The following is a 27418-nucleotide window of genomic DNA, read 5'->3' on the forward strand; positions in this document are numbered from 1 at the left end:
GGGGTACCGGTAGGGAGGCAACAAGATAAAAGACAGCCAGGCTCCTTCTCCCTGGAGACGTGTTGCCTGTCAACCTCAATCCATTCCCTTAATCCTTTTCTGCCTCCCCACCCCCACAACTCCTCACTTGACCAGTGTCCTGGGCCTTTAAGAGTTAGATCGGCTGGACTGAGGAAAGCGCTCCGCTCCCACCTCTCCCCAGCCTACTCCTTCTCCTTGACTGTAACTCTGCCAGTCAGGGCAGCAAACTGCAGTTGAAGACTGCAGTCAAGTGCAAAGGAGAAGAGGAGCCGGGCTGAGCCTTCCCGTTCTCCGCGGAGAGCACTGCAGAGCTCCGGAGGCGTTGCTCGCAGACAGGATCGCTGCTATCTTACCCGCGGTAAGGGCCCTGGAGCTCTAACCAACCAACCTCTCTCCACGCCTGCCTGAGTCCTAACGCAGCGCTACAGGTGCATACCTATCTTGATTAGGTTAAACTAGGCTCCTTCTTTTACCCTGCAGCTCCACCGGGCTCTCTCCCTCCTCCTGGTTCTCTTCTATTTATCCTCTGACTCAGTTTTGTTTGTTTGCTCTGGTTTCTCGAGACAGGGTTTCTCTGGGTAGCCCTGGCTAGAACTGGCTGTCCTAGAACTCATTCTGTAGACCAGGCTGGCCTCGAACTCAGAGATCCGCCTGCCTCTACCTCCCAAGTGCTGGGATTAAAGGCGTGTGCTGCTACCACCGCCAGGCTTAAACAGTTTTGTTTCTGGCTGTATCAGTCACATTTATTATTATTTGCTTTTGTATTTGTTTTTCGAGACAAGGTTTCTCTGTAGTTTTGGAGCCTGTAGACCTGGCTGATCTTGAACTCACAGCTATCCTCCTGCCTCTGCCTCCCAAGTGCTAGGATTAAAGGCATGTACCACCACTGCCCGGCTTCAATCACCCTTTTATAGAGAAAACTCTTATCTGTCCAGGGCCATGAGTGCTGACGCTAGCCACTTCTCGGAGGTAAAACCACCGCAATAGGAGAAGAGGCAGAATAAGAGTAGCTACTCATCAATAAAGATATATTAATAGACTGTTGAGGGTTAACGAATGAGGACTGTCCAAAACCCACGAGATATCAGAACTCCTGGCAGTAGGGAGATAATTTAAGACATCTTTGGAAAGAGTCAGCATTGGAGTTCTGTGCTTTGTTCCTTGCCTGCTTAATGAGCCAGGGTGAGTTCTTGGTACGCCAGTCTGCTGTGTGCTACAGGACTTGAGACCGCAGACAGCTTCAGGATCTGTAATGGGGGAACTTAGGGCTTCCCAGACTTGCCTTTGTACCAGGAGTGCTTGTTAAGATGCCCACTAAATATCCTCACACCTCATCCTTGGAAATTTTGATCTGGCAAATTCTAAGAGACTCTTCAGGAGATAGTGATCTCAGCTCAAGTCTATGTGCTGTGAGAGCCTGTAAGTTCTAACATTCTAAGGGCTGTGACCTGTGACCAGCGCCATCCCACCTGCTTTATCTGAGCCAGGTTAGCCATAACCCCTAGGAACTAGATAAAATAGTTCTCTTCCTTCCTGCCCCTCAGAAAGACATTTGAGATACCCTGAATCTTACTGTAATGTTATTGGCATATATGTTTTCACTTCCGAACTCCATCTGTAGGTGATACAACATGGCCTGGAGGCAGAGGATCAAATCTTGCTTGCTCTGTAATACTGGGCCACTAGTACTAGGAAAGTTTATGTCTTTATTACAGAGGTTATTATCTGAATCTTCAAAGATTCCAAATAGATGTATATGTGTTACTCTCCCTCTTCTCTCTCTCTCTCTCTCTCTCTCTCTCTCTCTCTCTCTCTCTCTCCCTGAATGCAGGCTGCCCTCAAACTTCCTATGTAGCCAAGGATAACCTTGAACACCTGATTCTTCCACTTCTAACTTCCCAAGTGTTAAGATTCCCATCGTGTCTAGCTGGCCCGATCTCTCTTACTTTGAGATTTTATCCTCTGTGTCCTTACTGGTGCCCCCTCTCCCAAACCCCTTGTTTCTTCTTACCCCACTGCACCTGCATCCATTGTAACCATCCTCCCTTTCAGACACCAGCAGAAACACCAAGCCCTAGAACATTTAGGTTCTAACACATTCTTAGGGCACTTTGTTTAGTCAGTCTCCTAGGATACAGGGAAAAGTGAGACTGAGAGGAGGGGCATGTTTCTGAGTGTCCAAACCAATGTGTTCTCTCTCCTGGACTATAGATTCAAAATCTGTAAAGGAGTTGAGAATCGGAGCTATTGAGAATTAGTGGAGATAAAGGAGGGGAATGGCAGGAAAAGATGATGGGGAAAAGGATGAGGAGAAGGACAAGAAGAGAACACAAAAAGCATGACTTGAGTGCACAGAGAGGATTGTGAGAGAGAAAAGAGTGAGCTAGGAAGAAAGGAAAAGAAAGAGGTCAGGCATGAAATGGGAAAGTCAAGAAAACGGGAAGAAAAGGAACTTGTTTGGTGGGATGTAGGGGACCCAGACGATGATGGAGAGGAGAGAGAGATCACCAGTGTCCCCCACTGATTCCTGGCCTTCCTTCAACCTGCCTTCTGGAGGAGGCTCTTTCTAAGGGAGGCGTTGGTGAGCTCTGCACTGGTCGTAGGTAGATCTGCTTTCTACTGCAGTTTTACTGACTCTGGCAGGACAGCCAGTCTTCCTGGCCTCCAGTCTCCTCCATGAAGCTCAGGTCTCACGTGCTGTGGCTGAGGTGCTACTGGCATTCTCTTGACCATACATCCCATAGCTACAAGTTAAAACCATCGCTCTGGAATGGTTGGATGGGGGAAAAGGCAAAGTGGTTTTCCAAGGCTGGTTTGGGAAACTGTTCTGGCTCCTGGGCTCTGTTCTCAGGCTTCCCATGTTCCAGGACATGTAAGGCTCCTGGACACAGGAACAGAGAAGGTAATTCTGTCTTCTTCAAAGCCCAAGGCCCACAAGGTGGAAGCTGACATTTAGAGGAAGGACTGACTGTCTTTTAGGTGATGCTGGGCATGGTGATTCCCATCTGTGACCCCAGCACTCCATGGGTGGGAACAAAATGATTAGGAGTTCAAGACCTGTCTTTGGCTACATGAGACTCTGCTCAAAGAAAGAACAAATAAAAGATTTGCCCTAGATTTTTAGAAATTTGACACAATATAGATGAGAATGTAGACAGGGCTCCAGGAAGGAAAAAACTGGGATAATCCTACCTGAAGGAGAGACAGCTAGGGTGTGGACAGATTCAAGGTTCTCATAACTGTTGGTTACAAGATGGTGGACCCTAATAATGAGAACACGGGGAATGAGCTAGGTGTGGAGTAACGTTACCTATTGAGTGTAGGTAGCTAGAAAGTGGTTTGGAACAGGTCCTGCTTTAGCCCTCCCTGGAGATAGCCATGGGAACTAGCTAACAAAGATAGCTCTGTGTATCTTAAATTCTAATCTGTGCATGAATTGAGACAGGCTTCTCTTCACCTAGCTAAACCTCAGAGTTAGCAAATGCAGAAGTACAGATAGCTGCAGATTAGATGAAGTACCTAATACGTGCCATTAAGGAAACCCTGAGTTCCTTCTTTTGTTCTTTTAATCTCTAGGACTCACCCAAAGCCCTTGGCTCCTCCTTGTTCCTTTAAGTGACTCTGGCACCAGCTGGTGGAGCAGTGGGTGATGGCATCTCAGATTCAAGACCGTGAGTACCCCTGCAGGAGGATAGGTCTTGAGGGCAAGCCTGGGGAATGAAGGAGGTTAGATGCTGCTTACAGAGCTCCTGAGCCCTCCAGCCTCTCGGCTGGCTAAGTGAGCTTTTCCTGGCTCAGGACTGACCACTGATCAGGACCTGCTGCTGATGCAAGAAGGCATGATGATGCGCAAGGTGAGGACCAGATTCTGGAAGAAGCTAAGATTCTTCAGACTTCAGAATGACGGCATGACAGTCTGGCACGCACAGCAAGCCGATGACATAGCCAAGCTCACTTGTGAGTGACCTTAATAGCTGTGTGTGGGTATATGGGTGGAAAAGTCTCTGAGGAATCCAGAAGTTTGAGGGCAGGGGGAGGACCAGGATCCTGTGATGGTGGTCTCTTGTGCAGGCCCTCTTGTGTGGCTCTATACAAGACAACAAACCAGCCTGTAATGAGGATTAAATTAGTTATTACACATAGGAGGCTTAGAAGAGCCTTGGCGTGTGATAAGTCTCTATAAATAATAGGTTATTTATTATGGTCATGACTGTGATCACACTGTCTAGATTAAGACCCTGGCTCTGCCACTCTCTTGGTGAGTAGCTCTGGACAAATTGAACTCAGGTTTCTCATCTACAAAATGAGAGTTAACCTGCACCTACCTGTAAATTATAGAGACTCGATGAGCTAACGTATGAAACACCCAGCATGAGATCTGAAACCTGGGCAAAGTTCATAAATGTTAGCCATTGCATTATTTCAGGGTGAAGTTCATAAATGTTAGCCATTGCAGTATTTCAGAGCATAAAACACATCCCAATAGGCCAGCTCTTATACCCGAAAACACTTGATCGCAGAATAAACAGTCTGCTTAGAGACATATTAATAGTCACAAACCACATCACCCCGAGCTGAGGTAAGGAATGGAGGAATTTCTCCTGCTCCCTTCTATGCACCTTGAAAGAAGAAACCTTCAAACCTGAAACATAGGCATCCGCTATACTCTACAGATATATTTGTCCTCCTCACTAGTTCTCCTGTGGGAACCACTGTGACCTGCAGTGAATGGGGACCATCCACTGTTTAAGATGTGGACACTGAGAGGTTAAGTTTGGCTCTTCACACTTCTCACTGACTGGGAGTCAGATCTTGCCAGGTCTAGCTGAACCTCTTTGCTGTGCTGATTAAAAAAAACGCTGACTCATGCCAACTCCTGAATCACTGGGTCCCCGTCACCCTGTCCACATGTCCCTGGGATTCAGCCCTCAGAAGCTCAGGTTTCTCCTCTCTATGTCTCATAGAGAAAGGAGTCCTGGTCACCATCCCTCATCCCCTCTCCTCAGGGCTCCCACCTGTTTCTTCTCTGACAGTTTCAATCTCTGATGTGGAGACAATACGTAAGGGCCATGATTCTGAGTTGTTGCGCGATCTAGTGGAAGAGTTCCCCCTGGAGCAAGGCTTCACCATTGTCTTTCATGGTCGCCGCCCCAACCTGGACCTAGTAGCCAGCAGCGTTGAAGAGGCTCAGATTTGGATGCGAGGACTCCAGCTGTTGGTGGATCTTGTTGCCAGCATGGACCACCAGGAGCAACTAGACCAGTATCAACCAGATGATGTTAGGGTGTGGGCAGGGGTTCCTGAAGGGGCCAGATGCTACAGACCCAGGGAAGATGGGGAGGGGTGCAGAGACAGGAAAGCCAGAGGATCCAGGTGGAGTAGAGCTGATGATTCTGAAAGAGAAATGAGCGGCTGCCAGTCAGAGCCTGAGAATAAGAGTTCGAGTCCAGTCTAGGAGGGAGGGCCAGCAAAAGGAGGAGAAGGAGCAAGCAAGGTGCTGCTCCTATGAGCTGAACAGACACACCCCATTGGCGTTCACTACCCAGGCACAGGAAGCAACTCCTAGAGAGTGCCATGGTGCAGGCTCCCTAAGATTCCTAGACTGAAGCCAGTGAGGTGACTCAGCCAGTGAAGGTGCTTGTCCCCAACCCTGACAGCTTGAATCCAATCCCTGGAGCCCATGGAGTGGAAGGACTGAGTTCCAGTCCTCTGATACCCCTGACCTCAACACACAGTGGCTTATGGACCTACCCTTCAATAAATGGAAAAGCAGTTCCTAGATTGTCCATTACTTCATGTAAACATTCACTCGGTACCAATTAGCCAGACTAGCCACCATTATGCTTAGTTTTAGGAACATCAAGATTAATGAGACCACATTTATTACTTTACTTAGTTGAGAGAATCAATTCGTGTAAATAATTTAAGTACCAAATTAGAGGACTACTTGACTCTACATAAGAGCGTTCTGAGAAAGTGCCAGGGGAGCAGTAGCATGGGAGTTGAGTCCTTACAATTTTGGACTGGACATGCAGCTCTGTTGGCAGAGTGCTTGCAGAGCATGCAAGAAGTTCTGGGATTCTCTCAGAATTGTGTGAGTGATTCATGAATAAAAATTGGTTTCTATATCCTTTCTTTAAAAAAAAAAAAAGAAGAAGAAGAAGTGCTGGGATCAATCCCAACCCCGAATACCCTGGGCATGGGAACTGGTGCAGGTAATTCCAATACCCAGGAGGTAGAAGCAGAAGAATCAGAAGGTCAAAGTCATCCTTGACTATATGTGACCCTGTCAGAGAAAGAAAGAAAAGTGGCATAATTCAAACCTGAAGAAAGAGGAAGGGAAAGGCACTCCTGTCTGAGAGGAGGGCGTAGATGAAGGTTCGGAGAGAGCAGACTGAAGGAAGCAGGTAGGGGATGGTGTTGCTGAGACTGGCAGAAGTACAAAGGCAGACACACAGAGAAGGCTGGGCTGGACTGGGCTGGGCCAGATCAGGTCACAAGGGTCAGGGCATCTTCGCTTCTATGTCAGAATTTAGGTTTCTTTCTGTAGACCACGGGGAGGTGAGTCCCTGCAGGCGCCTGAGCCATACAATGACAAGACAGATTTATGCTGGGAGGGGTTATTCTAGCAGCCACGTAGAAAATGGATTGGCTTGGGAGGGAGACTGGCAGCAAAGACAGGAGAGGTGTCAGTGGATGAACACCCGGACTTTTGCCTTGACTCGGAGCTGGATGGGTGAGTGAGTGGTTCCAGCGAGGGGACAGGAACCAGGACGGCAGGATGAGTTTCGGAGAAGCCCAGCGGCTGCTGCTTCTGATGAACGTGGAAATGGATCAAGACTATGCCCTCCATCTTTTTCAGGTACATTGCTGGGGGGGATTTGCAGGAGACAGCCAGACCATGTTTTCATTGGTCAGAAAGCCCCTGACCCTGCTCAGCCGCCAGCACTCATTTGTTGAATCCTTGCTGTGTCTCTATTACCATAATCAGCTCAGTGGGACTGGTGTGGGAAATGATGCTGGCCCCCCTGTCTTGTTGGGAGGATGAATCATAATCGTGTTGGGCACTGGTGGCACATGCCTTTAATCCCAGAACTCTCGGGCAGCCTGATCTACAGAGCAAGTTCCAGGGCAAACAGAACTATTATACAGAGAAACCCTGTCTTAAAAAACCAAAAACCAAAACAACAAAAAACAAACAACCAAAAACCACAAAATAAAACAACAAAACCAGTATGTTAATGTATTGGAGCCGAGTGGTGGCGCACGCCTTTAAACCTACCACTTGGGAGACAGAGGTAGGTAGAGCTCTAAATTCAAAACCAGCCTGGTCTACTGAGAGTTCCAGGACAGCCAGGGCTACATAGAGAGACCCTGTCTCAACAAAACAAAACAAAAACCCCAATATATTACTATTGGACTTCCTATTCATAAGCAGAGTGTCACAGGTGCCCACTACAAAATTCCATCTGCAAACCAGGAAGTGGTGGCTCACCCCTTTAATCCCAGCACTTGGGAAGCAGAGGCAGACAGATTTCTGTGAGTTCAAGGCCAGCCTGGTCTAGGAGAGCTTCCTGGAACTTTGACTCCTTAGCTACTGGGAAACCGTGTCTTGAAAAACAAACAAAGCAAAACAAAAAATTCCATCTGCAATGTGACTAAAGAGGAGGTGACAGATTCTGACTAGTTGTTGCTGTTTGCTTGTTTTGAGTCAGGGTCAAATATAGCCCAACTGACCTCAAACTCACTGTCAAACTCCTGATCCTAAACTGGGATTAAAGGCATGTATCATTGCTCCCAGTTCTTGTCTAACCATTAGAGGACCTTTGAGAGATATAACCTTTCAGTTAAAAATTTTCCCTCCAGCAAATTAAAGGGCTAAAACTTTGTCTTTTATTTCCTGGAGTGACTTGTATGAAATGTCAGGAGTTTGTGAGATTTTTATAAACACATGCTAAGATGCCCCTTTTACAGGCCTGGTAGTAAAGTGCTTGCCATGTAAGAATAGGAGAATAGGACTCACGTTCTACCCTGGCATCTGTGTAAAAGGTCAGGCATGGTGTGTGTGTCAGGGAGTACCCCCGAGAGAGAGAGAGAGAGAGAGAGAGAGAGAGAGAGAGAGAGAGATTGAGATTGAGTCCTGAAGCTTGCTGGCCATAACCAGGACAAAGGAGCGTACCATTTCCCAGTGTTTATCCATTCCCTGTTAAATCTTCTCTTGCAGACAGCAGATGTGTCCCAGTCTGATACTCTAGAAGGGGAAGAATTTGTACATTTCTATAAGGCACTGACTAAGCGTACTGAGGTTGAGCAACTATTCGAGCACTTTTCATCAGATGGACAGAAGTTGACCCTGCTGGAGTTTGCGGATTTCCTTAGAGAGGATCAGAAAGAAAAAGAAAACGCCCACGACCTTGCTCTGGAATTCATTGACCTCTATGAACCTTCAGAGAATGGTAAGGATACCTGGGTGCATACATGCTGAATACAGAGAATGGGGCGGGGGGGGGGAGTTAAAAAAGAAAGACCCAGAGACACAGTCTTCTAATATAGGGAAGGCTGAGTCTACCCTTCTCCTGACCTCCTTTCTAATCATCTCACTGGACCACTCTCCTGAAGTAGAGCAGCCATTCCCTGTCAGGTAAGACACAAACAGTTTTTCATCTCCAAAGAGGAAGTGAGTCTGAGTCTCCTTTCCTTCCCCGTGCTCCCATTCCACGTCCCCTTGCATTTGGAGAATTCCTCACCACACTAACTTTGCCCTCAGTGGAGGAAGGAAACAGGGCTCTCACTCTCACCTCCTCTCCCGCAGTGATTCTTTTGCCCCATGCCCCACGGCTGCTGGGCTTTTAAGTGTTAGTTTCCTGATTATTCCAGGAAGTTCTCTACTTAAATCCTTAAGCTCCTGAATCAGGAATCTAGTCAGCCTAGGCCTGGGGCAGGGATGAGGCCAAGAATCTGGCTTGTGGCAGGTACAGCTAAAACGTGCCTTCTCTATCATTAAGCTTTCCCCTCCTTTGCCCTTAGAGAACTCACTTCTCCGCCCCGCTCTCACGGGCCTGTGAGAAGTTGATATCAATAGTAAAGCATCCACAAAGCACATTGACACTCTACCTAGTTCATTCCTCACCGCAGCTTTGTAAAATGGAAAATGACCCATCCATTGGGATTTCACTGAGCCGCCCGCAATATGCCAGCATCTCTGCACTCTGGGCTTGTCCTAGCCTTCTGATAAAATAGGCTCTATTATTATTATTATTATTATTATTATTATTTTGGTTTTTCGAGACAGGGTTTCTCTGTAGCTTTGGAGCCTGTCCTGGAACTAGCTCTTGTAGACCAGGCTGGTCTCGAACTCACAGAGATCCACCTGCCTCTGCCTCCCAAGTGCTGGGATTAAAGGCGTGCGCCACCACCGCCCGGCAATAGGCTCTATTATTAAGTCAGTTTTAGAAATAGTAAAACAGAGATTTTTTAAAGAATCAAACGGGGAGCTGGAGAGGTGGCTCCACGGGTGAGAGAGCAGGCTGTGCAGGCCTGAGGACCTGCGTTCAGACCCAGCACCGGGTGAAAGGCCAGCATGGTGATGGGTGTATCTGTAACCTCGGAGCAGCGGGCGGAGGGCAGAGATGCAGTCACCAGGGTTTGCTAGCTCTCAGCCTAGTTTCAGGTTCAGTGAGAAAGCCTATCTCAATGGTAAAGGGACACTGGACCTCCTCTCTGGACACCACACACACACTTGTACACATACACACTTATACCACACTCATACACAAACACAATAAAACACAAATAAAAGAGATTAAACAACTTTCTGGAAGCTAGCAGCTAATGAGAATGGAACTGGAATCCAGACCAGATCATCCTCCAAGCAGTGTCTCTCATGAAAATACAGAGTAGGATGATTGGGGTGGCCAAGTGACCCAGGATTTATGGGCCTCAACTTTTACTCCCACTGGTTCATTCATTCACCATTTTAGCGAATTCTTTTATTTATTTATTTTGAGACAGGGTTTCTCTGTGTAGCCCTGGCTGTCTTGGGACTGTAGACCAGGCTAGCCTTGAACTCAGAGATCCACCTGCCTCTGCCTCTCTGAGTGCTGGGATTAAAGCCATGCGCCACCACCACCCAGTGAGAAATTCTTATTGAGTATAATGTGCCAGGCCTAGGCCAAGCACCATAGAGACAATGATGCCTAGACCAGACAGGAACACTGCCCTCCTGGAACTCAGAGTCCAACAATGTGTTAGAGTATTGGTGATTTATGGGTGTACTCAGAGAAGAATAGGAACTCTAAGGCAAAATCTTTTGATCTAAACAAAAATAATTTTGTCTCCCCCCCAAAAAAAACTCTAAACAAAATCTTTTCGTAAGTTTGAAATAGGATTTCAAGCTGGGTGTGATGGCGCACGCCTTTAATCTCAGCACTTTGGAGGCAGAGGCTGGTGGATCTCTGAGTTCAAGGCCAGCCTGTTCTACCGAGTAAATTGGAGGACAGCCAGGGCTACACAGTGAAACCCTGTCTTCTTTAAAAACAAAATAAACAAAAGCAAGTGTGTACAACCGTGCTAGCCAGGAAATAAGACTGAAGACGTCTGAAGAAAAGCCTGGTCTACAAGAGCTAGTTCCAGGACTACAAAGAAACCCTGTCTCGAAAAAATAAAAAAAAAATAGTGCTTCTATTTCAGAGCAGGATCAACGGCACCAATTACATCTGTCATGGCTTGAGTGTGCCCCTAACACACACATGCTAAGAACTGAATTCTCACCAGTGCATCATGTTGAGAAGTGGGGCCTTCAGCTGAAACTTCCTACCCAAATTCCTGCGATTCTTTTTCTTTTTTTTTTTTTTTTTTATTTTCGAGACAGGGTTTCTCCATAGCTTTTTGGTTCCTGTCCTGGAACTAACTCTTGTAGACCAGGCTGACCTCGAACTCACAGAGATCCGCCTGCCTCTGCCTCCCAAATGCTGGGATTAAAGGTGTGCGCCACCACTGCCCGGCCTCCTGCCATTCTTCGACTCTATAATTTGTCAAACCTAGATCTAGGAAGCTGGTCATGAACACTAGGGCTCCTGCCAACCAAGCCTCTCTGAAGCTAAGATATACTCAGTGAGCTTCACAGCCCAGCAGTGCAAGGCATCTGGTTCAGATTTCAGATCCTTCACTTAAAATAGCCGTGTGACGTAGGGCAAGCTATCTAACTTGCCGTAGTAGCTGTACTGCAATACTGACCTCACTGTGTTAGTTAGCTGCCATACAAAATGTCCTTGTGTAGATCAAGTGCCCGTTAACTGCTGGTCACTGTTGGTACTGTTTGAAGTCCATACTAAGAAAAGTGAGGTGCACTGAAAGAATCAAAGGGCCATTTCCTCAGCAAGAGTATAGCCTAAGGAGAAGTTGACATGCCCCGCTAAATACTACAGGTCATAGCACTGGGCATATAGCTGCATAGCTCAAGGAAGAAAGCATATAGACACTTTGGCCAGGTTGCTAATAACTTTTCTAGGTATATCCTTAGGCTTTAGAATGGGATTCTGTGCTACCTTTTATGAAAACTGTGAACTCCGAAGACTATGTACATTTAAATGGGTCAAAATCAACTAAAATTATAAAATTACTGCCTCAGGCACAAAAGCCATATTTCAAATGTTCATAGATACATGTATCTAGGGCCACTGTGTCCAACAACACAGAGTAGAACATTCTCATGGTTGTGGACCCTGTGTCTAGGGCCGCTGTGTCCAACAATGCAGAGTAGAACATTCTCATGGTTGTGGACCGTGTATCTAGGGCCGCTGTGTCCAACAATGCAGAGTAGAGCTTTCTCATGTGGACCATTCTGTTGGATAACACTGAACTAGAATGTTTGGTCTGTTAGGTTTTTTATTTTTAATTTTTTTAGTTTTTCGAGACAGGGTTTCTCTGTAGCTTTGGAGCCTGTCCTGGAACTAGCTCTTGTAGACCAGGCTGGCCTTGAACTCAAAGATCTGCCTGCCTCTGTCTTCCAAGTGCTGAGATTAAAGGTATGCACCACCACCACCTGGCGGTCTGTTAGTTTTTTAAGACATGACTTCATGATGTGGCAAAGGCTTCAAACTCAAAGTCAATAGCCCATGGCCTCTTCCTCATAAGTGATGTGATTATAGGTGTACAACACCAGGTCCTGACAAAATATTTTTTATTTATATAAATAGAGACAATTTATTTAGAAAAGAAAATCGGGGGCTGGAGAGATGGCTCAGAGGTTAAGAGCATTGCCTGCTCTTCCAGAGGTCCTAAGTTCAATTCCCAGCAACCACATGGTGGCTCACAACCATCTGTAATGAGGTCTGGTGCCCTCTTCTGGCCTGCAGACATACACACAGACAGAATATTGTATACATAATAAAAAAAAAAAAAGAAAATCACTCAGAAAAATTAAGGTGGAGACTGACAAGATGACTCAGTGGGCAAGATGCTTGCTGCTTAGCTTGATGACCTGAGTTAGAGCCCAGGGACCCATATGGTGGAAGAAGAGAATCGATGCTTGCTGGTTGTCCTCTGACTTTCACAACTGTGCCATAGCAATGCACCCTTATACACATCATAGCAGTGCACCCTTACACACACACATCATAGAAATGCACCCTTACACACACATCATACCAGTGCACCCTTACACACACATCATAGCAATGCACCCTTACACACACATCATAGCAATGCACCCTTACACACACATCATAGCAGTGCACCCTTACACACACATCATAGCAGTGCACCCTTACACACACATCATAGCAATGCACCCTTACACACACACATCATAGCAGTGCACCCTTACACACACACATCATAGCAGTGCACCCTTACACACACACATCATAGCAGTGCACCCTTACACACACATCATAGCAATGCACCCTTACACACACATCATACCAGTGCACCCTTACACACACATCATAGCAATGCACCCTTACACACACATCATAGCAGTGCACCCTTACACACACATCATACCAGTGCACCCTTACACACACATCATAGCAATGCACCCTTACACACACATCATAGCAGTGCACCCTTAACACACACATCATAGCAGTGCACCCTTACACACACATCATAGCAGTGCACCCTTACACACACATCATAGCAATGCACCCTTACACACACACATCATAGCAATGCACCCTTACACACACACATCATAGCAATGCACCCTTACACACACACATCATAGCAGTGCACCCTTACACACACATCATACCAGTGCACCCTTACACACACATCATAGCAGTGCACCCTTACACACACATCATAGCAGTGCACCCTTACACACACACATCATAGCAGTGCACCCTTACACACACATCATAGCAATGCACCCTTACACACACATCATAGCAATGCACCCTTACACACACACATCATAGCAGTGCACCCTTACACACACATCATAGCAATGCACCCTTACACATACACATCATAGCAATGCACCCTTACACATACACATCATAGCAATGCACCCTTACACACACACATCATAGCAATGCACCCTTACACACACATCATAGCAGTGTACCCCTTACACACACATCATAGCAATGCATCCCTTACACACACATCATAGTAATGCATCCTTACACACACGTCATAGCAATGCACCCTTACACACACACATCATAGCAATGCACCCTTACACACACACATCATAGCAATGCACCCTTACACACACACATCATAGCAATGCACCCTTACACACACACATCATAGAAATGCATCCCTTACACACACATCATAGCAGTGTACCCCTTACACACACATCATAGCAATGCATCCCTTACACACACATCATAGCAATGCATCCTTACACACACATCATAGCAATGCACCCTTACACACACATCATAGCAATGCACCCTTACACACACATCATAGCAATGCACCCTTACACACACACATCATAGAAATGCATCCCTTACACACACATCATAGCAGTGTACCCCTTACACACATCATAGCAATGCATCCCTTACACACACATCATAGCAATGCATCCTTACACACACGTCATAGCAATGCATCCTTACACACACGTCATAGCAATGCACCCTTACACACACATCATAGCAATGCACCCTTACACACACATCATAGCAATGCACCCTTACACACACACATCATAGCAATGCACCCTTACACACACGTCATAGCAATGCATCCTTACACACACGTCATAGCAATGCACCCTTACACACACACATCATAGCAGTGCATCCCTTACACACACACATCGTAGCAGTGCATCCCTTCCACACACACATCATAGCAATGCACCCTTACACACACATCATAGCAGTGCACCCTTACACACACATTGTCACACACATACACAAAGTAATAAATGTAAAGAGAGAAAGAGAGAACATGCATGCAAATGGGGGCAGGAGAGCATGTTCCAGGCATTGTGGCACACGCCTTTAAGCCAAAGCACGTAAGAGAGGCAGAAGGATCTCTATGTGGTCGTTTTTAGTTTTCTTCATTTCCAAGACTGGATCTCACTATGTAACTCTGACTGTCCTGAAACTCATTATGTAGACCAGGCTGGTCTAAAACTCAGAGATCCCCTGCCTCTGCCTCCCCAGTGCCAAAATGAAAAGTGTGTGCCATCACAACTGGATCTATGTGTGTTTGAAGCTAGCCTAGTCTACATAGAGAGTTCTAAGCCAGCTAGGGCTACATAGTGAGAACCTGTTTTTAGAAAAGAAAGAAAGAAGAAAGAAAGAAAGAAAGAAAGAAAGGCTAGATAGCTGGGAAATGTCTGTTTAAGGTACAACATGTGGCAAATTTGGGATCTGCAGACTGGGAATCAGCATCTGAGGGGTAGGACCCCACGGAGGGGGACCAGGGAAGAGGCTTATGGGTGTCTCCCTGGTGTGGCTTGCACTCCACACTCTAGGCAGATTGCGGCACGTACTGAGCAAGGACGGCTTCCTCAGATATCTCTGCTCGAAGGACGGGAACATCTTCAACCCAGACTGCCTCCCTGTCTACCAGGATATGACTCAGCCTCTGAACCACTACTACATCAACTCCTCTCACAACACCTACCTACTGAGGGACCAGCTTTGTGGCCAGAGCAGCGTGGAAGGATACATTCGGTACAGTGGCAGTATCATGAGGTGGACTATCTATGGGGAACTAAGGGGATAACAGGGACTGAGATAGAGAGAGCTTAGGGACCTCAGTTCCCTGGGTACCTGAGAGACTTGGAGAACATCTTGGCTATTAGCATAAAGGTAATGAAATCCTACAGATAAACAGAATTCTTCTCTGTTGCAAGCTAGGATATTCTGAGAATTCAGGGGTCCTAGTGTTTTTTTTTGTTTTTGTTTTTTTTTGGGGGGGCTAGTAAATAGAATAAAGCAGTGGTTCTCAACCTCCCTAACGCTGCAATCCTTTAATACAGCTCCTCATGCCGTGCTGACTCCAACCATAAAATTATTTTCATTGCCAGGTGGTAGCAGCGTACGCTTTTAATCCCAGCACTTGGGAAGCAGAGGCAGGCGGATCTCTGTGAGTTTGAGGCTAGTCTGGCCTACAAAGCAAGTTCCAGAACATGCCCCAAAGCTACAAAGAAACCCTGTCTTGAAAAAGCCCAAAAAAAAATTATTTTCATTGTTACTTCATAACTGTAATTTTGCTACTGTTATGAATCATAGTATAAATATTTTTGGAGACAGAGGTTTGCCAAAGGGGCCAAGGCCCACAAGTTGAGAACCACTGCTTTAAAGGAAAGGCAGTGGGATGTAGAGTTAAAAAACATAAGCTCGGGGCTGGAGAGATGGCTCAGAGGTTTAGAGCACTGGCTGCTCTTCCAGAGGTCCAGAGTTCAATTCCCAGCAACCACATGGTGGCTCACAACCATCCGTAATGAGATCTGGAGCCCTCTTCTGGAGTGCAAGCATACTATACATAATAAATAAAACTTTTTTTTTAAAAAAAAAAAACTCATATAAAAAAACCAAACCAAAAAACCCATAAGCTCCAGAATTAGTTCACTTTAGGTCAAATTCTAGCTCGCTTGGTGTTCTGGGAGCTAACAAACCTTTCTCTGTTTCTCTACGAAATAGAGATGATAACTGCCCATCTGTCAGGGTTCCTCAGTCTGTGAGCCAGTAGTTTGTAAGTGGTTGTTGCCGTTGTTGTGACTAATCAAGACAAGACTGAAGTCAAGGCAACTGAGTGACCGGGTGGCTTGAAGGATACAAGGACTTGTAGCTCAGCAAAGCATCTATGAGGCCCTGTGTTTAATCCTATTGGAGAGAGAGGTGCCTACAATCCCAGCAGAAGTGAAGGTTGTAAATTCCAGGCTGATTGCTAAAAGACCCCATTTCAAACATCAGTGGGGGGTGGATTTCCTAGGTGTTTGAATGATCCAGGTGCTATATTGGGACACATCCAGAACAGTGGAAATATTGGGAGGTAATGTGTAATGACTTGCTAGGGAGGATTATGAACTGGGACTAGGTGGAGCTGCAGCCATGGCGGCCTGAGGTCTCCGTGGAGATGTTACATAAAGTGGTCTGGATGGGCAAATCTAGTAAGCGCCCCTCTTTCCAGAGCAGCGAGAGGTGGCTCCCTAGCTAGACCGCACCTTGACCTTTTCCTGCCTCTGGGGGTTTGGGGTTCTTGCAGGGCCTTGAAGCGGGGGTGCCGCTGTGTGGAGGTGGATGTATGGGATGGACCTGGAGGGGAGCCCATTGTTTACCATGGACATACCTTGACCTCTCGCATCCTGTTCAAAGATGTCGTGGCGACACTGGCACAGTATGCCTTCCAGGTAGTAGCCCCAGGCTGGGAACAACACAACAAAACAAAACAAAACAAAACAAAAAACAAAAACAAACCCGCAAGAAGGTCTGAGGGAAATGTGACTGACTCGATCTGGTGAGGGTGGAGGGGCAGGGAGACACTGCAGTAGCAGTGTGATAGAGACAAAAGAAGGTTCTTTGTTTGTTTCTTTTTTTATTATTTTATTTTTTCAAGACACAGTTTTACTGTGTAGACTTGGCTGTCCTTGAACTCACTCTGTGGACTAGGCTGGCCTCGAATTCATAGAGATCTGCCTGCCTCTGCCTCCAGACTGCTGAGATTAAAGGTATGCGCCACCACTACCCAGCTAATAAAAGAAGTTTAAAAAAAAAACGCGGCTGGAGAGATGGCTCAGAGGTTAAGAGCATTGCCTGATCTTCCAAAGGTCCTGAGTTCAATTCCCAGCAACCACATGGTGGCTCACAACCATCTGTAATGAGGTCTGGTGCCCTCTTCTGGCCTGCAGGCATACAAGCAGACAGAATACTGTATACATACATACATACATAAATAAATAAATATTTTTTAAAAATGCTAAAGCATGAGACAAATATTAAAGGATTACTATGACTCAGTGTTGGATATGTTACTAGTAATTAGTATTCATACAGGTAATCACTAGTTCCTAGTAACTACTTTAAAATTTTTCTGTTATCTATATAGGGGAGGATGGGTAGGGGAACAAAGAGTGGTGAGTTGGGTTGGGGAACAATAGGAATCTAAGGATGAGAGGGTAATGTGAGCTCATAACTAGGGGAATAGCCTGTCATTCACACTGAGACTGAAAACTCAAAAGGCCTCAGAAGGACTTGGATCAGATTGGTATGGTTACAAGATTTGAGGTCTCATGAGTGACCCTTAGGTGTGGGTATGTCCCAAGCAGTGGACCTGAGATCTATCAAGTTCTCACAGAGCCCTGTAATGGGGTTGGAGTAGTTTAGCAATCAGTATACTCATAAATGGGGGCCTAGAAACACAAGATTTGGAGTGTGGGGGCTTATAGGATCTTATAATTCTGAAGGCACCATGCCCTTCTCTCTGCCAGTTCTCAGACTACCCCCTCATCCTGTCTCTGGAGAACCACTGTACCTGGGATCAGCAGCATACCTTGGCACAACATCTGACTGAGATACTGGGAGAGCAGCTGCTGAGTACCACCATAGATGGAGTGCTGATGGATAAGCTGCCCTCTCCAGAGGTAGGGACCCTGTGGCCAGCCAGGCGCTACTGTGGCTTTCACAGTCCCTCACTATGGCTCCTACATTCCTCTTGTGCCCTTCTATCTTCACAAGGTCTATCTTGCTTTTTAAGATACCTATAGATAAGTTTTGTTTTGAAACAAGAATTCATGTAGCCAAGGCTGACTTTCAACTCCTGATCCTCCTTTCTTCACCTCCCAAGTACTGGGATTATAGGCATGCACTGCCATGCCTAGTTTCTGTGGTTCTGGGGATCAAGCCCAGGGCACTGTGCATGCTAGGCAATCACTGTGCTAAGCTCCATCCCTAGTTATTTGATAGTTTTTGATAATTTATAATTTGTACAGACTATAAGCAATATTGAGAATGGAAATTCTCCCCCATTATGATCCCAAACACATTCTTTTTTTAAAAAAAATGTTATTTATTTATTTATTTACTTATTTTTATTTATTTACTATGTTTACAATGTTCTGTCTGTCTGTATGCCTGCAGGCCAGAAGAGGGCACCAGACCTCATTACAGATGGTTGTGAGCAAACATGTGGTTGCTGGGAATTGAACTCAGGACCTTTGGAAGATCAGGCGATGCTCTTAACCGCTGAGCCATCTCTCCAGCCCTAAGTTATTTATTTTTATATACATTGGCATGCTTCCTGCAAGTATGTCTGTATGAGGAAATCAGGTGCCCTGGAACAGGAGTTCCAGACAGCAGTGAGCTGCCATGTGGATGTAGGAATTGAACCCAGGTCCTCTGGAAGAGCAGCCATTGCTCTTAACCACTGAGCCACCTCTCCAGCCCCCAAACACTTTCATGGCAGTATATATCAATAGATTTTTTTCAAGTATTACATTTATTTATTTGTTTGTTTGTTTGTTTTGAGGCAGGAGGTAGTGATGGTGCATGTGCTATGGCAAAACACAAGTGTGGAGGCCAATAGGAGTCAGTTCTCTCCGTCTACCACACAGGCCTCGGAGATCAAACTCGCATCACCAGGCTTTTGGCAAGTGCTCTACTCGCTGAGCTGTCTTGCTGGCCCCAGTGGAATTATTCTTACTATTCCCTAAACTTCCCTCATGCTAAACACAAGTCATACTACTGAGCTTCTTCCAGCCACAGCCACTTCCTCCTCTTCCTTATCTTTCTCTTCCTCCTTTCCCTCCTTGAGATGGGTTTTCAGAAGCCCTGGCTGATCTCAGACTTGTTCTGTGTAGCTGAGGATGCCCTTTCCTGCCTCCACCTCCCGAGTACTACTATTGTAGGCACGTGCCACACACCCCATTTATGATATGCTGGAGCTCAAACCCAGAGCTTTGTCTATGACAAGGAAGCACTCTGCCAACCAAATCACATTTTCAGCACCATCAAGAGTTTTTTTAAGCTTAATAAACATATATATGTACATTAGAGAAACTATGAATGAGATTACTGCCCATATTTTCTTTCTTTTCTTTAACTTTATTTCATGCGCATTGGTATAATGATGTCAGATTCTCTTGAATTGGAGCTACAGACAGCTGTGAGCTGCCATGTGGATGCTGGGAATTGAACCCCGGTCCTCTGGAGAAGCAGTCAGTGCTCTTAACCACTGAGCCATTTCACCAGCCCCCTGCCCATATTTTCTTATTTCATATCATAAGTATATTTTCATGAATATCTTTTCCTCTTTTTTTTTTTTGAAACAGGGTTTCTTAGTATAACCTGGCTATCTTGGAGCTCACTCTACAGATCAGGATGGCCTCAAACTCAGAGATCTGCCTACTTCTTCCTCCCAAGTTCTGGGATTAAAAGTACGAGTGACCACTTCCCAGCTTTTTTTTTTTTTTTAGTTTTTCGAGACAGGGTTTCTCTGTGGTTTTGGAGCCTGTCCTGGAACTAGCTCTTGTAGACCAGGCTGGTCTCGAACTCACAAAGATCCACCTGCCTCTGCCTCCCAAGTGCTGGGATTAAAGGCGTGCGCCACCACCGCCCGGCCCAGCTTTTTCTTTTTTATTTTCTTTTTTCTTTTTTAGAGACAGGGTCTTATGTAGCTGAGGCTGCTTTTGAACCCTTGATCCTCCTGCCTCTACCTCCTGAGTGCTGGGATGATGATGGATGTGTACCAGCTCACCAGATTTAGACACTATTTGAACCCAGAGCCTTGTGCATACTAGGAAAGCACTCTACGCACTAAATTACATCCCCAGCCCCTTATCTTTTCCTCTTTTTCCTTTTCCTTTTTTAAATTTTAATTTAAGTTTTTATGTTTTTTCAAGGCAGGGTTTCTCTGTGTATCTTTGACTGTCCTCAAACTCACAGAGATCTGTCCTCCTTTGCCTCAATTGTGCACTACCTTCCTTTGCCCTGGAACAAGCTCTGTAGACCAGGCTAGCCTTGATAGAGACCTGCCAGCCTCAACTTCCCGTCTGCTCTTCCAGAGAGGTCCTGAGTTCAATTCCCAGTAACCACATGGCGGCTCACAACCATCTGTAGTGGATCTGGTGCCCTCTTGTGGTGGGCATGTGTACATGCAGGCAGAACGCTGCTGTATATATACTTAATAATTATACACCACTACTGCCCAAGTGGTATAAGAACTTTTTTCTTTTCTTTTTAATAGTTCTTCATTGTGCTGTTCTATGCCAGTGCCATGTAGGACTGTAATTTATTCAGTTACACATTTAGGAGACACTTAGATTGTTAATTTTCATCCTGTCCATACATTTTGTCTATTTCTTCTTCTTCTTCTTCTTCTTCTTCTTCTTCTTCTTCTTCTTTTTTTCGTTTTTCGAGACAGGGTTTCTCTGTGGTTTTGGAGCCTGTCCTAGAACTAGCTCTTGTAGACCAGGCTGGCCTCGAACTCGCAGAGATCCACCTGCCTCTGCCTCCCAAGTGCTGGGATTAAAGACATGCACCACCACTGCCTGGCTCTTCTTTTGAATTTCTGGGTTAAAGCATTTGTATTTTAGGTACATTGGTGGTGGTATTGTGATGTGCACAACTGCCAACTGCCAACTGCCAGCCAAAGAGTTTACATTCTAGCCAGAGGTGGTAATTCCAGCACTCAGGAGATGGAAGCAGGGGTATCAGGAGTTCAAAGCCAGTCTCTAGTCAGCCTGTGCTACATGAGACCCTTTCTCAACACACACACACACACACACACACACACACACACACACACACACACGACAGATTGCATTTTGACAATTTTGATAATTATTGTTGAGTTTTTCTCCAGAAAAAATACCCAATTATACTCTGACCAACAGGACAGACAAACCACAAACTACTCCATAGTGAGATGGTTCATAATGGAAAATGGTGAAAAGAAGGGCTTCTTGTTGTTGCTCTGAGTTTTTTGAGTGCTGGGATTACAGCATACACTAGCATGCTTGACATGTTTTAGCATAGAGTCCTGGGTGCCTCCTTCAGAGTGCTGGAACTGCAGGCTTGAGGGACTACCTCCTGATTCTATGCTTTCTAAAGGCTCTTCCGTGATAAGACTATTCAGAAAACATTCTCTCTTTCCACACTCCTCTATGCTTTGTATAGGTATTAACCTCAGGGAATTTTCAGTGTGTGAAATGTGAGGACCTAGTGATTGTTTTTATAAGTTTGTTTGAGAATAATTGTCTTTCTACCATATGTATGGAGGAATCAAACTCTCTGGGAAACTTCTGACAGCTCACTCCCTTCGGCGTTTGAGATGGTAAGACCTCCACAATCTTCAGGAGGGGCTTGAGCAGACAAGTAGACAGGTCTCTTTATTTTTGTTTCCTAGCAGCTTCGAGGGAAGGTCTTGCTGAAAGGAAGGAAGTTAAGCACAATTGAGGCGGATATTGAGGATATTGATGAAGAGGAAGAACTGGAGGACGATCAGGAGTCAGAGCTGGATGCAGACCCCTACCCTGAGTTGGATGCTCTGCTTCAGCCTGAGTCCCAGGAGTTGACCTCTGGGAAAAAGCACATTAAGAAGGTGAATCAGGACTAGTTCTTTGTAATGGCATTTAGTCTGCATGCATCCCAAACCAAGGGCCAGTTTCTGAAGAGTCTGGAGCCAGGCAGGGTGGAAACCCAAAGAGAACAATGGTCTTTCCTCTCAATGAAAGCGTCCTAAAAGTACATCTGCAGCATCATTGTGTATCATATCATCGACAGCATCATTGTGTATTATATCATCTACACATCACTATGCATTATACATCACCATCATCTGCTATTACTATGGCTCTCCAACTTCTTGGATCATGAAATCTTAGACAAAACAGATAAATGTAGAACCATTCTAGTTGAAGCCCTCACTTGGCTCTCTCTGGGGTCCAAGTGTCATGAGGTGGTTCAAGCCTGACGGGTAGGTAGGTGAGTTCAAGAAAGAAGACAAGGAAGGCAGGGAGAGATGAAGGACCTAAGTGACTCTGGACACAACTCTGTTCTTCACAAAATCTTAAAATCTGAAGGCCACTGGTCAGTCTCTCCCGCTCTGTCTCTGTCTCTTTCTCTGTGTGTATGTAGCTATTTTATTGGCTGAATAAGAAGTTACTGGACCATTGATAGCTGGGACCTCAGTCTCAGCTATAATGGGATAAGTTAGAGAACATGTTTTGAAAAGGATACAGTTTGAGGAGGAGCTGGAAGTATCCAGATATAGGGAGGCCAAGTGAGGAAAGGTTCCCATTGGTGGGACCTCCGAGACCCAGGTGTGAAGGCCACATTTCTTTCTCTTGTGCAATTGCATGGCTTTCTCAGCTGACTTACCCTGTGCTGAGGCTGTGCTGTTTAAACCTGTTGTCAAGTGTAGGGATGATAATGGGAATTAGGAGATAAATCCAAAGATAATGCTCTGGGGTCCTCACCTTACAGGTGTGGATTGTGGGACCACCTGCATACTTTCATATAATCTGACTGGATTCATGTACTTTTTTTTTTTGAGGCAGTCTTGATGTGTATCTCTGGGTGACCTGAAACTCATTATCTAGACCAAGCTAGGCTCAAACTCATAGAGACCCACCTGCCTCTGTTTCTTGAGTGCTGGGATTAAAGGCGTGCACCATCATGCAAGGATCATGCATACATTTTGACCAAAGGTTATTGTTCATTTATTTTTTTTTTTAAAGATTTATTTATTAAGTATACAGTGTTCTGTCTGTATGCATTCCTGCAGGCCAGAAGAGGGCACCAGATCTCATTACAGATGGCTGTGAGCCACCATGTGGTTGCTGGGAATTGAACTCAGGACCTTTGGAAGAGCAGGCAGTGCTCTTAACCACTGAGCCATCTCTCCAGCCCTGTTCATTTATTTTTAAGAGAGGTAGGGTGACTGATGCCTCTCTGTTTAAAAATAATAAAGACTGGTTACCCAAGTAGCACAGAGAAGACCTTCCAAACCCAGAGCTGAAACTGATCCGAGCAGTATATGCAGACTGCCTTTATTCCCATCCTCATCCCCAGGTTATGGCGTGTCCGGTGTCTTGTCTGCTTATCTGTGGTAACGTTTTGGCCCAGACTCCTAGTTATGTTCCTGGGTCCTCTTTCTTGCCCAACCAGGTGAGGCAGGAGGGAGAATACAGTGGGAGGCGCTGGGCAGAGGCTTAGGTTGGATGGCCACCAGCTTCGTCTCTCCAGATCACTCCAGGCTCAATACCATCTTCCTGCCCACTTTCTTTTCCAGGATTCCGCGACCATCTTGTGCCCAGACCTGTCTGCCCTGGTTGTCTACTTAAGGACTGTCCCCTTCTGCAGCTTCACTCATTCCAAAGAAAATTATTATATCTGTGATATTTCATCCTTCTCTGAGAGCAAGGCCAGGCACCTTGTCAAGGAGGCAGGTCAGGAGAAGTGGGATAGGTAGCTAGCTTCAGGTCTGGCAGGCAGGTAGGTAAGTCCCAAGAAACAGAAAAAGGAACCAATAGAGAGCTAAAGGAACTTTTCAGATTAGGTAATGAGAAAAGTGGTTTTGTTTTTGAGATAGTCTCCCGTAACCTAGTCTGACCTCAAACTTGTTCTTTCATTGGACTTCTGATCCTCTTGTCTCTACTGCTCAAATATTTTAGGATTACCCTGTATACCATCATTTCCAGTTTGTGCAGTGCTGGGATACAAACCCAGGGCTTTATGCCTGCTAGGCAAGCGCTTGACTAAGTTACATCCCTAACTCATGAAGGAAAAGATTTGTGAATAGTAGACACAAAGCTCTCGGGAGGGGAAAATCTGGGGGAGGTTGTCAGCTTCCTAGAGCCAGACTCAGATTTCAACAAGAGCAAAGTAAGCTGAAAGGGTTCTTGGGGCCAGGGAAGGGGAAGACCTACCTCAGAGGCAGAACTTCCATCCTCTTCCCTGTACCTTTTTACAGGCAACGAGTTTGTACAGCACAATGCCAGGCAGTTATGCCGTGTGTACCCCAGTGCTTTGAGGACGGATTCATCAAATTTTCACCCCCAGGAACTCTGGAATGCAGGCTGCCATATGGGTGAGGAGGTAGCAGGGACTGGGAGGAAGGGAGTGGAGGATCAGCTGATGGGAAGTAAATTCTCTAGTGGAAACAGGGCTGGGGGATGTTTTAAAGGAGCGCTGGGGTAAGAAAGGTTGAGAAAAATGGTGCTATCTATCGGAGTGTTTCCAGCAGGCACTGACTGAGAATCATACTCTGCTCTATAGCCTAAGCTGGTTTCAAACCTTGTCCTCCTTCCTCAGCTCCAGCCGGCATCCTTACCTACTGTCCTCTTATTTCCCTGAAAGAGGGGCTAGAAGGCCAAGGAGGATATATATGCACACATGCACACATGTAATACACATGCACCTTGGTGTGTGCATGTGTATGGGGTGGGGAGGGAGTGGGGAAGGGGAGAAACTGGGTCTGTAGCCCTGGCTGGCCTAGACCTTGCTGTGTAAATTAGGATGGTGTTATGGGAGTCCTCTTGCCCCTGCCTCCCGAGTTTACCTGTATCATCACACCCAGGCCCCAGAGTGACTTTTTCTTTTTTTTTCTTGGGATTCTCAGTGGCAATGAATATGCAGACTCCAGGGAGTGCCATGGATATCTGTGATGGGTTCTTCCGCCAGAATGGTGGCTCTGGCTACGTGCTGAAGCCAGAATTCCTGTGTGATATCCAGAGTTCCTTTGATCCTGAGAGGCCCATTAGTCTTTATAAGGCCAAGCTCCTCTTAGTCCAGGTATGACAGAAACTGTTGGGAAGAACCTGTAATAGTTGGAATAGGAGCATGTGTGCCTATGACAGGGAGTTGTGCTGGCTCAAGTTGACAGGCATGTAATTGGTTAAAAATTCTTTGCTAGGAGTGATAGCACACACCTTTAATCCTAGGCCTGAGCTACACAGTGAGACAGACTCAAATAGATGAATAAATAGCCATATAAAATAATTTTTTTTCAGAAGAGGGAGGCTAGCCTGATTCAGTTGCAGACGTCAGAGTCAACTGCCTAGTTTCAAATCACTTTTTAGTCATGCAACTTTAGGCAAGTTCTTTGTCACCTAAGTAAACTCACCTGCATCACAGGGTTGTGAGGACTACCTGTTGAAAGTGTTACAACCCCTGGTGCACACTCATGCTATAGAAGAGGCTGTTGTCATCAGTGTGCCTACTTTCAAGCCTCTTGACTCACTTAAAATCTCAGGGCAGAAACTAGAATATGCCATCTCTGCGGGATTAGTTTTGCAAACTATGAAGCTATAGTGCCGTTCCTGTTTTCCCAAGGGTGAGGCTGGGAGAGGGAAGGCTGGGCTGAGCAGGGTCTCATGAAGTTCCAGTGCCCTGGTTGCAGGTCATCAGCGGCCAACAGCTCCCCAAAGTGGACAGCACCAAAGAGAAGTCCGTGGTGGATCCACTGGTGAAGGTTGAGCTCTTTGGTGTCCCTGAAGACAATAGGCAGCAAGAAACCAGCTATGTGGAGAACAACGGTGAGACTGGGCATGGGAAGTGTGGGACCAGAATGCCAATTCCTCTCCAGCCTGTCCTTCATTTGGTGCAGTCTGTGTGAGCCTGCACTCTCGTTGAAGACAGTCTGGGAAATCCTGGCTCTCCCTTATAGGTTTGTGAATTGGGAAAAGTCCTTATGCTTTTAAAAAGATTTTTATTTATGTGTGTGCGTGTGCCACCTGTGTGTGTCCACAGAGGCCAAGAGGGTATCAGATTCCCTGTACTGGGTTATAGGCAGCTGTGATCCATCAGATGTAGGTTCTGGGAACTGAACTCAGGTCCACTGGAAAAGGATCAAGTGCTATTAACTACTGAGCCATTTTGTCTAGCCCCTGCTTCTGCGTGTTACACCTGAGTCACTTGCAAAATACTGACTAGCAATCTAGATTAAATGAGAATTCTGGGAAAGCAACTAAGTATGGTCTAATTCCTATCTCCACTTCAGGTTTTAATCCATACTGGGGGCAGACATTCTGTTTCCGGGTCCAGGTGCCTGAACTTGCTATACTGCGTTTTGTGGTAAAGGATTATAACTGGACATCCCGGAATAAGTTTATTGGTCAATACACCCTGCCCTGGACCTGCATGAAACAAGGTGAGGCAGTCCTTGGACTCTTGGCCAATATCCCAACTCTGGCTCCTAACACAGTCCTTCTGCCCATTTCCAGGTTACCGACACATATCCTTGCTCTCCAGGGATGGCACTAGCCTCCACCCAGCTTCCATCTTTGTGTATATCTGCATGCGGGAAGCCTTGGAGGAGGATGAATCCTGAGGTGGGTATTCCACAGCAAGAGTAGACAGACATCAAGGCACGAAATTGCCTCACCCCCTTCCCCACTTTTCCCCTAAGACAGGGTCTCACTATGTAGCTCTGGCTGGCCTCAAACTCAAGAGATCCATCTACCTCTGCCTCCAGAATGCTGAGATTAAAGGCATGAGCTACTATCCCCAGTATACTTTGCCCTTCTTAAGCAAATCTAGGACTTTTTTATGTGCACTGGTGTTTCTGATAGGTGTCTGGTCCCCTGAGTTACAGACAGTTGTAAGCTGCCGTTTGGGTTCTGGGATTTGAACCTAGGTCCTCTGAAAGAGCAGTCAGTGCTTTTAACCATTGAGCCATCTCCCCAGCCGCCTAGGACCTGATCTTTCATCTAGTCTTTCCTGCCATTTACTGTTGTGCACTCTGTACTGGAATTCCCTCCTTATTCTTGCCCTAGGCAAGACCCATCCTCAGATCTTCTGTTAATTTTTCCCATTATCTCTGACTAGAAACACGAGGAGGGACTCAAAGCAGAAAAATCTATAGAAGCATTATCCCCTCCAACCTACAAGTCTCTCAAAATCCAGAGCCAACAAAAGGATCAATCAAGGATCAAGGCTCCCAAAGGTTGGGGAAGGATGCCTGACCCCAGAACTATGAG

General features: G+C 46.0%; 1 protein-coding gene across 5 annotated transcripts; it reads left to right on the forward strand.

The window, feature by feature from the left end:
• Nucleotides 1-27402, forward strand: Plcd4 (phospholipase C delta 4). Of its 5 annotated transcripts, none has more exons than XM_041649511.1 (18): nucleotides 3-379; nucleotides 3598-3692; nucleotides 3820-3978; nucleotides 5055-5283; nucleotides 6754-6883; nucleotides 8246-8477; nucleotides 14969-15170; nucleotides 16708-16852; nucleotides 17930-18082; nucleotides 21847-22038; nucleotides 23511-23606; nucleotides 23731-23887; nucleotides 24412-24528; nucleotides 25060-25232; nucleotides 25840-25975; nucleotides 26440-26589; nucleotides 26663-26770; nucleotides 27267-27402. In XM_041649511.1, exons 2-17 carry the CDS (start codon nucleotides 3671-3673, stop codon nucleotides 26767-26769), a joined length of 2400 nt encoding a protein of 799 aa, XP_041505445.1. In that variant the 5' UTR covers nucleotides 3-379; nucleotides 3598-3670; the 3' UTR covers nucleotide 26770; nucleotides 27267-27402. The 5 variants fall into 5 exon arrangements, 4 of the variants coding, with proteins under 4 accessions (XP_041505445.1, XP_041505442.1, XP_041505444.1 ...); XM_041649508.1 differs by having other exon boundaries at nucleotides 4-379; nucleotides 5028-5283; nucleotides 21844-22038; XM_041649510.1 differs by having other exon boundaries at nucleotides 5-379; nucleotides 21844-22038.
• The last annotated feature ends 16 nt before the right edge of the window (nucleotides 27403-27418 follow it).

This window comes from Microtus oregoni, unplaced genomic scaffold (assembly GCF_018167655.1).
Source record: "Microtus oregoni isolate MIOR12 unplaced genomic scaffold, Mior012 000004F_ref0000308, whole genome shotgun sequence".
NCBI classification, from domain to species: domain Eukaryota; kingdom Metazoa; phylum Chordata; class Mammalia; order Rodentia; family Cricetidae; genus Microtus; species Microtus oregoni.